The sequence below is a fragment of the Acartia tonsa genome, chromosome 13 (assembly GCF_053477335.1).
Source record: "Acartia tonsa isolate MP-2025a chromosome 13, ASM5347733v1, whole genome shotgun sequence".
NCBI classification, from domain to species: Eukaryota; Metazoa; Arthropoda; class Copepoda; order Calanoida; family Acartiidae; genus Acartia; species Acartia tonsa.
This window is the reverse complement of record NC_137272.1, coordinates 6,172,276-6,184,837: the sequence shown is the minus strand read 5'-3', so window position 1 is coordinate 6,184,837 and position 12,562 is coordinate 6,172,276. Positions and strand designations below refer to the sequence as shown.

Genomic DNA, 12,562 nt, shown 5'->3' with positions numbered 1-12,562 from the left:
AACAATGACTTTTTTTAAATCTTAATTTTCTAAAAATTTTAATCAAATTTTTTTTTATATATCTATTAATATATTTTTTCTGGATAATGGAAAGAAAACGAAGTAGCTGGATTCGTCGTATTTCACAGTAGCTTTTCTCCTATTTCTAGCCCCTGCGGAGGGCTCTAACCATGCGTGGCTAATTATAATATTCTAATCCTGCGGCAATAATTAACATTTATCTAACCTAACCCAAAATAACCTATAAAAAGCTACTGTGAAAATACGACGAAAACCATGATCAATTTTTTTATTAACTAAAAATCATAGTTTGTTTCAGAGCATCTATATAAATTTTCAAAGGTATTTATCTAATGTACCATGAGCTATAGGTTATAAATTCTTTTTGCATAGCTTGCAGGAGGAAAACATTGGACTTTTTTTGGTTCCTAAAGATTTATAAACATTTTCTCGTATTCAATCGGTTAGGAACCGGTTCTCATCCATACGAAAAAACTATGTCTAGCATCGTATTATATCCAGCTTTCTACCAATATAAAAATGTACAATCATAAGATTAAAACCAGTTTTTTTAGCCGGTGCCTTCAGCACCTCGGGGCTAAAAAAAAATAATTTTAATCTTTTAATTGTACATTCTATATCCGCGGAAAGCCGTTTATAATACGATGCGAGAAATAACTATTAACTCATTCGATGGCTTAGAAACTTAAGGCATTTTTTTTACCTTTTTAACAACTGATTTTGATTGTCTTATCCCTTGAAATCCCTGTTGGAAGGTAAAAATATTTGACTTACTTTAAATTTTCAACAGTTTGTAGGTGTAGTGGATTGTAATTTCCTATGAAACTTGGCTCATCAAAACCTAAAGAATAATATCTATAGAGTAGCTGCGTTTAAAAAAAAAAACACAAAATCATGTTATACCTCCAAATTTTCAATGGAGATACGGAAATTGTCCTTTGTGACGTCATAAACATAGGTCTAAATCAATCTCTTTTTTTCGTGGGTTTACTCAGGGGCGTCCAAGCTTTTTTTTTGGGGGGGGGTAAAAAATTTTAGGGGGGGGGTAATTCGTGTTTGGGGGGGGTAAAATGGCGCGCGAAGCGCGCCGAAATTTTTTTTTACCCCCCCCCAAAATTTTTACCCCGGGGGTAAAATTTGATTGGGGGGGGGTAATTACCCCCCCTAAAGTCTGTTGGGGGGGGGGGTAAATACTCCCCCCAAATCTGTTGGGGGGGGGGTAATTACCCCTCCAAACTAATTTACCCCGGGGGTAAAATTTTTTGGGGGGGTAATTTAATTATGGAAAAAAAGCACCTACCTAATCTATTAAGTTAATAAGTACTATCCTATAACATAAAGTAAATAGTTATTAGGAGACCAAACGAGGAACATAAAATGTATTACACCTCAAGGCTCGAGTCACACTATGACTTTTTTTAGGGGGGGGGGGCGGGGATTACTCCCTCCCCCCCCCCCAAAAAAAAAAAAAAATTTTCAGTCAAATTTTTTTTTAAAGAACATTCAATTTGGGGGGGGTAAAATGGTTTGGGGGGGGGTAAATACCCCTCCCAAAATCGTTGGGGGTGCCTACGGCACCCCCAAGGTAGGGGTAATTTTTTTTGGGGGGGGGTATTGTTCACAAAATTTTGGGGGTGCCAAATGGCCCATTACCCCCCCCCCCCCCCTTGGACGCCTATGGGTTTACTTTCCCAGTTTAATCTCATTCTTACTTTTAAGACGTATTTTTATGACGTCACACATGACACCTTACGTATCTCGATTTTTAATTATAAAATTAACCATTATTGAGACAAAATGTATTACTACATTATATCAATATACGACCCTCCACAAAAATAGTTTTAAACCTTTCCGGAACCTATGAAAAGGTACATTGTAAAGGAGAACCATATCGGTTCAGCAGCGAGATCAATCAGTACAGAAAGACATCATGTCACTTTTATATAAAGATACCTATATTTTTATGTTATCTACTATCTACAATATATTATTTCATAAATGGAAATAATTTCACTTTATGTAAAAAATTGGCCAATTTTGAGATTGCAGAGTATTTCTATTGCAATCTTTTTATGGGGTTCTTACTCCAATTTATCAATAGCAAAGCTACTCTTCAATGCTATATCTAGTTTAAAGTGGACAAACGGAACTTCTGTAAATAATACGGACCTACCCTAGGAACGGTTTATTATTTTGAAAAGTATAACTTCTTTTTAAAGACTAGTGGCTTTGCCCTCAGAAATGTTTTTGAATTGCCGTAGTAATTAATAGGTTAATCGTATTATTAGTAATCAATTGATAGGTTATTTGGCAATGACCAAATAAACGTCCCCTGAACTTTGTATTATATTCTTTCTTTGATAGCTTTATACTTAAGATGGAAGAAAGGGTTGCAAATAAATTAAACTGATATTTTGCCTCTGTATTAAATGAATGTCTAAAGAAAGCAAACAGACAACTATTGGAAAACTAAATATAGAGTATCTACTCTATAATTAAGTTATGCTCACCTGTAGTAGCTGATATTGTTAGGATTAGATGTAATTCTCCTGTGCCCTCCTAGTTTCACAAATACAAACTTTTAAGCCTAAGGTACGTGTTATGGGTAGGGGGGAGTTGAAACCTATATATATTCTAAAATGCTGGAAGCTGTAGATACAAAAAGTGTCATATATGACGTCATAAAAAACGTCTAAATCCATCTCTTTTTTAGGGGTTTCCTTTCCCACTTCTCAATCTTTAACATTACAAAATTTATATTTCTCAGATATTTATTTATTTTAATAGATTGTTTTTTAAAATCTACAATGAATTTAATATGCTACATATAGAAATACATATATATTTAGTAAAAGCGAAGCTTTTCTATAATTAGGGTTGGTCCGTCCGTCCGTCCATATGTAACGGTTAGCTTTTTACGTTAATTTTGGTATGTTAGAATTGTTATTGTTTTAATGACGATTCCTGTAGGATTTCGAAAGCGTAGCAACTCTAAAATAATTACCAGAATGTACGTACGTCCATTTGAAATATGTTAATTTTTAACAACAATTTTTTATGTGATGTAATAAGGTACAATATGATAAGCGAAGCATCTCTATAACCAAGTCCTAAAAATGTCAGTATGACCTTAAACAGTATTCAGTATTTAAGAAGTTTTTATTTATATTTTGTATATTCATTTCTGACACTCTACAAGAGTTAATGTTCTTCTGTCATACAGTTTCAGAGCTTCGCTTTTATGAATGTTGTCATCCTTGTTATATTATATGTAGAGAGCATCAAACTTTATTCCTAACTCATTATTATTCAATTTAACTTAAACTAGAAAAATGTAACTTTAAAACTATGTTAGTTTCAACAAAGCCAATTTAAATATACGCAGATGACAATGGACAATAATTATGCATTTAGTTTAATAGCTATTAAAGTTAGAGGACGGGAATAGAACTGTAAATTATCTAAACCTTCATCACTGTACAATAAAAAATAGCCTCTTATTAATTATACTACTAAATAATTGATTAAAGATTAAATTCTAATAAATATTACATATCAACAAGGATGACAACATCCATAAGTAGCGATGCACTGAAAATTCAGTGAAGGACAAACAGACAAACAGAATTACAGAGAAAGTGTTTAGTTAATAAATATGCAATATTTTATAAAAATCACGAAACCATTCTGATAAAAATGATAAAAAAAATAATGTTTGATTATGCACGACCGACAGAATGACGGACAAAATAAATTATAAACTTGATGCTCATTGATTTAGGGAATCTTCAACAAACACTTCTTCCGCCTATCTTTAATGTTAGCCGAGAAAATCGCATTTTCCCCATTGCGTCATGGGCGGACTGACTGACAGACAATGGATTACAGAGTAGCTTCGCTACTAAAAAGTGGATGAGGGGCAGAATAAGCTACCCGCTTAGGAATAAGTTGTCAGTAGACTTACAGTCAAAGAACTGAAAGGATAAGACAATGGCAAATAAATCCCCAATGATGATACACAAAATATCCCTTTCTAAAGATTGCAATTGTTAGTTGCAACATTTGGACACTCAATTTAATGAACTAACCAATTCAAATTCAATAAGAGTCCCAAAAGTTGGTTAGCCAACTAAAAAGAAAACGTTATAATAAAACTTTGGGGACTCTTGTAACAAACAGCCCATTGTCCCCTCTGAGGGTTAACAGTACCGAGTGGAAGATGAGTGTGTGAATAACCAATTAACAAAACTTTGGGGTGCCTTCACTTTCGCCTATGTGTCACATTTTAAAAACTATTAAAACTCAGGGATAGAGGGGACATTGGGCTGTTTATTACACTAGTCCCCAAAGTTTTTAATAAAATTTTCTCGAATTCATTCGAATCCGGTGGATAGGAACCGGTTCTCATCCATACGAAAAAACTATGTCTAGCATCGTATTATATCCAGTTTTCTACGAATATAGAAATATACAATTATAAGATTAAAACCAGTTTTTTTAGCCGGTGCCTCCGGCACCTCGGGGCTAAAAAAACTAGTTTTAATCTTATAATTGTACATTCTATATCCGCGGAAAGCCGTTTATAATACGATACGAGAAATAACTATTCTTAAACTAAAATAAATATTTCTACAATAATTCATAATTCGTTTGTCCATCCATGATTGCTTTGAGCTTTGTTATCTATAGATGTTGACATTCTTTTTCAGTCCACAAATTACTTTTAGAGGTTGATTAGTTTTTTCTTCTTCTCTATATTAACCTAAGCAAGTGCAACCAACAAATACCTTAGGTCAAACTAAATCTTCTATAGGTCGACCTATATCTTTTGGGATCTATTTAAAAATTAATCAAAAAATATAAACGGATATGCGGAAATAATTGAACATACAGAATTCTAACTTTGTGACACAAACTTTAAACTTATACAATTTATCCAATGTTAAGTTTGAAACATTATTATATTTTATACTATGAATCACTTATTTATCATGAAATTGGAAGCTATATACATATTAGACATTTTGCATTCAGAGCAAGTTATCATTCATAAAAATGGGCAGCTGAATTTTCTGCTTAAATGGCGAATTGAGATTTGGCCATTTGTTTTAATATTTCAGCCATTTCACTAAAAATGGGTAATTAGAGTTTTCTACATATCTTTAGGGACAAGACAATGGATAGTAAATTTATTTATATTTCCAAGATTATAAACAAAACTACCCCTTTTTAAGATCAAAATTATTGGTGGTTAATTCAATAATGATTATCAATGTTTGTGGATATGAGGTATAGTTCAGGGAGGAAGGGGACGTTTGGCTGTTTATTACACTAGTCCCAAAAGTTTTTTTTTAAATGTTGTCTTATTAGTTGGCTCAACAACTTTGGTGCCTTTATTTTTTTAGATTTGTTGGTTCTATAAGTTGAGTGTCCAAACGTACTATTGTACGTTTGCGTATCATCATTGGGGATGAATATCAATTTATCGGCCATTATCTTATCCCTTTAGATCCCTGGGTAAAGTTTGTATTAGTTTCCTGCAAGGGAAGATGGAGGTCATGTGAAACTTCTTTCTCCAGATTTCCAAGATTTATAATGCATCTAAAATAATAACAAGAATCAGTACATAGGCCTTCGAAACAAAGGGCTACAGTCTCTTAAGGGGCGTTTCGTCGTATTTTCACAGCAGATTTTAATTTTAGGTTATTTTGGGTTAGGTTAGGTGATTTTCCCGCAGGGTTAGGCAATTGGCCCCGTAGTGTTAGAGCCCCCTAGTAATAGAAGGAAATCTACTGTGAATACAAGGAAACGCCACTGAAGAGGCATTGTCACGAAAGGGACTATACCTCAAGTTTTTAATTTTCGAGAGAAAATATTTATTTCATCCAGTTTATGCTTATGTAATGGTCAAAAGATGAAATATTTATAAAAATAGCTTAAGTTTGTTTCTTTAAAGTTTAAAATAGTAAGGTTAACAAACACAAGTGATTAGGCTATTGAAAGGATAGGGCATCCTTCATAGGCTATAAGCTTGTATGCAACTCCATTTAGGTGGAATTCCATGCAATGCCAAAAAACATATTGAGTAAGTTTTATAATTATCAACTCAATAAAACATTCTGTACAAGGTTGGTCAAGTTATATTGGTTCAAAGCAAAACATCTCAGATGCACAGTAAGATATCTTTATAATAAAGTAACAGGATGTCTATTTGTTTGTTTATCAGTGCCATAGGATCTCGCTACCTGCTGAACCGATATGGTTCTCCTTTATATTGAGGCTTCTTATAGGTCCCAGGAAGGTTTATGACAATTTTTGCGGAGGGTACCACCACCCTCTTAAGAGAAATCGCCCCAAGAAAAAATTACCCCCACTGATTTTTTAATACTCTTATACCCCCATCCCTTTAGATAATCCTTGAGGCCTCTAGGGGTGTATCAGCTAGTATCAAATGAAGGTCTTCAGTTAACATGAAATTCTCTCTGATCCTTATCCCAAACTGTTATCTCTAGCTCTATACAGATATCATATATAATTATAATATCAACTTAAAGTAATACTTACTTTCCCATGTAATCATCTTTAGATCTCTGATCCTTATCCCATACTGTTATCTCTAGCTCTATACAGGAATTATAATTATAATATCAACTTATAATAATACTTACTTTCCCATGTAATCATCTTTAGACCTCTGATCCTTATCCCATACTGTTATCTCTAGCTCTATACAGGATCATAATTATAATATCAATTTATAATAATACTTACTTTCCCATGTAATCATCTTTAGATCTCTGATCCTTATCCCATACTGTTATCTCTAGCTCTATACAGGATCACAATTATAATATAAACTTATAACACTTACTTTCCCATATAATCATCTTTAGACCTCTGGTCCTTATCCCATACTGTTATCTCAAGCTCTATACAGGTATTATAATTATAATATCAACTTATAATAACACTTACTTTCCCATGTAATCATCTTTGGATCTCTGATCCTTATCCCATACTGTTATCTCTAGCTCTATACAGGTATCATAATTATAATCCCATAATCAGCAGCTGACTGTTAGTACAATGGAATGTAAATGAAAATAGTACCCAAAGTTATAAAACCACTCTATCTTATTTTTTTGGCTCAAAAACTTTCCAAATTTTGATTGGGTTCCAAAAAATAGTGTCAAAACATATGAACCAATAATTTGATCTGAACAAAAAGTTATTCATCAATAACCATCACTTTATCATCTATTGTCTTATTCTTTTTGATACCTGCCAAAGATTAAAAATCAAGCTAGGTTGTATTGAATAATATAATATGTAACTTCTCGTATGTCTTGTTTTCAATTTATTAATTGTAATTCTTTGATCACAGGTATTATTTTTTCAGTATGTGAAATAAATATCAATGAAATATCAGAGGTGTATTCTTAAAAAATGAAGAATCGCTGAATCTGATAGAAATATCACAAAATTTAATTTTTAACAAATTTATCTATAAATTTAAAGAAAAGTGTTCTAAAATCTTATCTTATTATTGACATAAAATCTAATGTATTTTTTTTGTAGATTTTTTATATGATTTTGGAAAATTTTTTACAAAAATGATTTTGGTGATCTGGCTACCTTAGCCGATTCAGTGATCCTAACTTTTTAAAGAATCCACCATATTATTGAAGATATATCTTATAGATAATCCCGTAAGCTTATCAACTGTGCATTGCTAAAAAGCAACAAAAAAGTATTTTTACTGTTGGTATAAAAAATATAATAATATCTAATTTTATAATGAATGATATCCAAAACAGCATTAGAGACAGTGTAGCTTTATAAAGTGCCTCAAAAATCAGCCATGTGACCTTATAAAATGAGGGATTTATATCCATATCTTTTTTAGATGTTTTCTTTCCCGCTTCTCCTTTTTATGACGTCACGTGGCTGATTTTTGAGACACTTTGTAAAGTTACCAGAGCAGTTATTAAGGAAGCTGCGGCTTGCTTATAGAAGGTTTTCAAGTTAATTAAAAGAAGTGGAATAGTAGGGGAAACGGTTATACAACCCCTATCTCACCTAAAATTGATCAAGATAAAAACAGTGCATGAGAATTGTAATTTGGGTTCATTTGAGCTATCAAATTTTATTCTTCTGGATTGTAAAAACATAAAGCTATTCAGTTCATCTAGGTTTCCTTATTCTATTCAGGGGCCTTGGCGAGTCAATAATTTTATTCAACTTTGAAATACCACCCCCCCCCAAAAAAAAACAAAAAAACTCCCCCCCCCCCCCAATTTTTTTATAATTTGCTGAAGATTTCCCTGGTCCTTTTACGAATTTCGACATAATTCTTTAAAAATCACAGAGGCTAGGGGCGAAGCCGCTAGTGAATGAAAAAGTACATCCTAGGTAGCATGATATTCAGAATATTGCATGATTACAAATTTACAATCAAAACTTTCATGTTCAAATTATTCATTATTGATTTTACAACGGAATAGATTGATACATTAAGAAAATATGGATAAAATACGAATGAAACAATTTTGTAGACATCCATTAATAAAATTTGTTTGTCAATCTTTCTGTCTATCATTTTAAGGGGATCTTTAGAATGAAGTATAAAGTAGATAATAATGACCTTCGAACACAGTAATAGTGTCTGACTGATTATGACGTAACAAAAAAAAATTAGCCAATAAGAGGCCACTATAAATTTTACCATTGCATTGGTTAATAACGGCCTCTCATTGGCTAATTTTTTTTGTTACGTCATAATCAGTCAGACACTATTACTGTGTTCATGACCTTCATGTGCAGTTTTTAAAATAAGATTTATGAAGCTATTTTGCTTACAGTACCTATAAAAATGACGTAATACAATACAATGACCAATGATAGGCCAATACACAGACTAAATTATAAATGACAGGCCAGTATACATTTTGATTGACCAATGGTACGCCAGTATGGCGTCATTTTTTTAATGAAAAGCTTCAAAAGTGCTGCTATTGGTTTACATGTAAGAAAATAGAGAGATATACCTATGAAGATGTTAAACTATTCTTAAATTTTGCAGCACTGTGGCGGCTAAAACTTATATTCACAAGCCAATAAAATAATTGCCTAATAACTTAAAAATACTTAACTTTAACGAGTATCGATTGTCCCAATTAAAAGCTACGTTTGGTATGCAATCCTTGCAATTAACGGAATAAAGGGAAGGTATATTTTTATTGAGTTAACTTATTTCACTTAATAGTACATTTTTACCCCTTCACACACTTTTATATTACTGGATATAGTGCAATATTTAAACTATTCTTAAATTTTCAGCTTTCATTCTAAGGCAAGTTTGGAAAATGTAACTTTCTTTATTTCATGCTTTTAATACACTTTGACTTTATCAAAGCTTTTGATGGCATTTTTTAATAAAGGATTTTTCTCCAAAACATTACTTTACTTAATACTTTGTATTATATTTATTTTGGGATATAAGAATTGTAAGTGCACCTACTCTACAAATAAGAATGTATTCCTAGGAAATCTAACATTTTTGGCTATTATAAACCCAATTCACATCTAAAGTAATTTTCTTAAACATAAGTTAAAAATATTTATTTAACAATCATTGTTTGTTAATTCGAGTAAATCAAGAGTAAAGAGGGGGAAAGGATTAAATAACTGTGTGTCCCCTTTAATTGGGTCTTTGAATACCAATCAATAGCTTCAGGAATATTAACACAGCCAAGTCGCTACAAAAGAGTAGAAAGCAATTTGCTAGCAGACAAAATAGGTCTTCCAGGTACATTTATAATATATATTTATTGTTTTGTAATTGTGGATTGATCTAATACTTGTTTTATTATTTCTATGGGATTATTTTCCTTGATCGTCATAGCAGTACAATTCAAACTCTTCATTCCATCTGAACAAATAAAAACAGAATTAAAACAAGGATGATAAGAAGCAGAGAGAGGTGACAATGGGCTGTTTAGTCCCCAAAGTTTTATAATAACGTTTTCTTATTCGTTGGCTTAACAACTTTGGGGACTTTAGTCAATTTAGATTGGTTGATTTATTAAGTTGAGTGTTCAAATATTTCAGCCACTAATTTTAATCTACAGAAGGGGTAATCATTGGGGATGCACATAAATTTATCGGCCATTGTCTTATTTCTTTAGATCCATGAAATTTTATCAATCTAATAAACTCTAAATGTAATACAAATCTAGATTTTAGAGTAATGAAAAATCGCGAAACTTTTTTTTGTTGAAAATTTACTATTAACTGCTGGCATGCAAAGGTTTTTTTCAGGAGGGTGTAAATCTTGAGGAAATGAAAAAGAGGGGAAAGTAGGCCTTTCCAATTTTATGGTGAAGTGGGGACACCTTTTGAATTATATAGATGATTTGCTCATGCCATTGTTTAGCAATTCAAATAAAATAAAACTATACCATACATTTTTTTTTTACAAACGGACAGAAACACCCCAGAGAGGGGACATTGGGCTGTTTATTACAATAGTCCCCAAACTTTTAAAAACTTTAGTGAATTATGATTGGTTGATTCATTATGTTATTGCTTAAACGTTTCAGTCACTAATTTTAATCCCCAGAAGGAGTAATTTTGTCATTATTCGGGATGTACATCAATTTATCGACCATTGTCTTATCCCTGATCCATGGAAATACCCTCCAAATTATGAAATCTTTACTGTTAAATAAAAAAACTTACACTGGATTCAATGTCATAGGAATTGTCTTGCTCTTGTATCTATCACTTCCCAACCTAAAATAAAACAAAAAAAAAGTTTTAAATATGTATATTTCAAACATTGTCCATAAGTACTGCAGCCAACACAAGATTAAAATGTATTTTTTTGTTGTCATTCTTATTTTTATCATTTCCAACTATAACTCGAGACGTTAAAAGTTTGATCTACAACTGCTATGTCAGATACCCGACAATAGTAGTGAGAGTAGAGGGAATGCCCTGGTCAAAAACAGGCGCAACTCATTACCATGCAGAGTTAGGACCTCCAGACAAAGGTCGTGCAATGAAAGGGTTGGAACGTTTTTTATCCACGGTATAATTCAAGAATATGGTATATTACTTTAGCCTATAATCAATTTAGTGGCTACGCCCCAAGGGGCCTCAAATGGCACTTAAGGTGAAGGGAGAAAAATTTGAGTTTTTTTTAGAGGTGGGGTAGTAATTATTTATTTAAGCTTGGGAGGGTGGAGATACCCTCTCCCAAAATAGCTAAAAAACTTCCTTGGACTTTGATGGAGAATCATATCGAGATCCTTCGCTTCAGACAAAAAAAGCTTACTACTTTATATAAGAGGATTGAAAGAGCTTATTCAATTGTCCATTTGAAATTAAACGAAAGAGAAGTTGTGCTCCAAAAATAGCATTTCAATTTCAATTTGTGTAACATATTTGGTCTTGACATAACTCTCTTTCTCTGCAAGTAATTTCCTTCACAACAAGTCAGGCATCTTAAAGGATACGACAAACCTTATAATAAAGTAACAGGATGTTTGTCTGTTTGTTTGTTTGTCTGTTTGTGTTTCTGTCTCTTTGTCTGTACCGAAGGATCTCGCTAACCGCTGAACCGATCGGGTTCTCCTTTACAGGGTAGCTTCTCATAGGTCCCGGCAAGGTTTACAACTATTTTGGGGGAGGGTACCGCCACTCTCCCAAGAGAAATCGCTCCTAGAAATAAATTACCCCCCAACCCCTAAAAAGAAATTTTTAATTTTTTTTAACTAAAATAAAAATGAGGGGGGGGGACAACCCCCCCCCCCCCCAAATAAAACATTTTTTTTACCTTTTTCTTTTAAAATCTAAAATAATAATTTGGGTTATCAAATTCGACTCTTCTCTCCTCAAGTGCCCCTAGAGGCCTCAAGGGGGCGTAGCCGCTAGTAGAAGATAAATTGATACACATCCCCACCAATTATGTTAATCAAAATTACTTTTTCTTTAGATTTAGATTATAAGTTGAAAAAGTTTGATTACTACAAGATTAAAACCAAAATATAAAAATCTAAAAAAAACTCCCCAAAGTTTTTAAACTAACAAAACAGATAATGTTACTATAAAACTTCTGGCAAGAGCGTAATTTCCAGTCAAATATCCCTTTCCTCCCTGCAATAAATAGGACAACAAGAATGACTAAAAGCGAAGCTAAATAAGTAAGACAGACAAACAGACATTGACAAATATAAAGAAGCAATGATTTCAATATTTAACAAATATCTAAAAGTCTAAACAAAAATTTCATGTAAATTTATTATCCCAAAATTACTTCAATACAGGATGCTCAATACGAATGTTCTTCAGGTTTAAAACTTGATTATAGTGATGTTTCACTCAGCTTAATACATATTGCATTAAAACCATTATTCCAAAAGTAAAGAAAATTAAGCTGATTTAAATGGGGTATTCCTGTCCAGTTTTTTGTTTAGGAATGAATATTTCAGGAATATCATTCTCATTTAAACAAAAAACTCATTTTTTATGCTAA

The 12,562-nt window shown here is 32.4% G+C and overlaps 1 protein-coding gene across 9 annotated transcripts in view; it reads right to left on the bottom strand.

Moving 5' to 3' along the window:
* Positions 1–12,562, bottom strand: part of LOC145334908 (multiple C2 and transmembrane domain-containing protein-like) — a 159,323-nt gene that overhangs the window by 33,241 nt on the left and 113,520 nt on the right. For 7 of the 9 annotated variants that reach the window (XM_080180530.1, XM_080180533.1, XM_080180534.1 and 4 more), the window contains 6 exons: positions 10,765–10,818; positions 9,917–9,955; positions 6,589–6,648; positions 5,564–5,625; positions 2,535–2,585; positions 796–862 (listed from right to left, as the gene is read on the bottom strand). In XM_080180530.1, the coding sequence (XP_080036656.1) occupies positions 796–862; positions 2,535–2,585; positions 5,564–5,625; positions 6,589–6,648; positions 9,917–9,955; positions 10,765–10,818 (333 nt within the window). Of the gene's footprint in view, positions 1–795; positions 863–2,534; positions 2,586–5,563; positions 5,626–6,588; positions 6,649–6,692; positions 6,753–6,999; positions 7,060–9,916; positions 9,956–10,764; positions 10,819–12,562 lie in introns of all 9 variants that reach the window. The other 2 variants (XM_080180532.1, XM_080180531.1) reach the window with 2 other exon arrangements.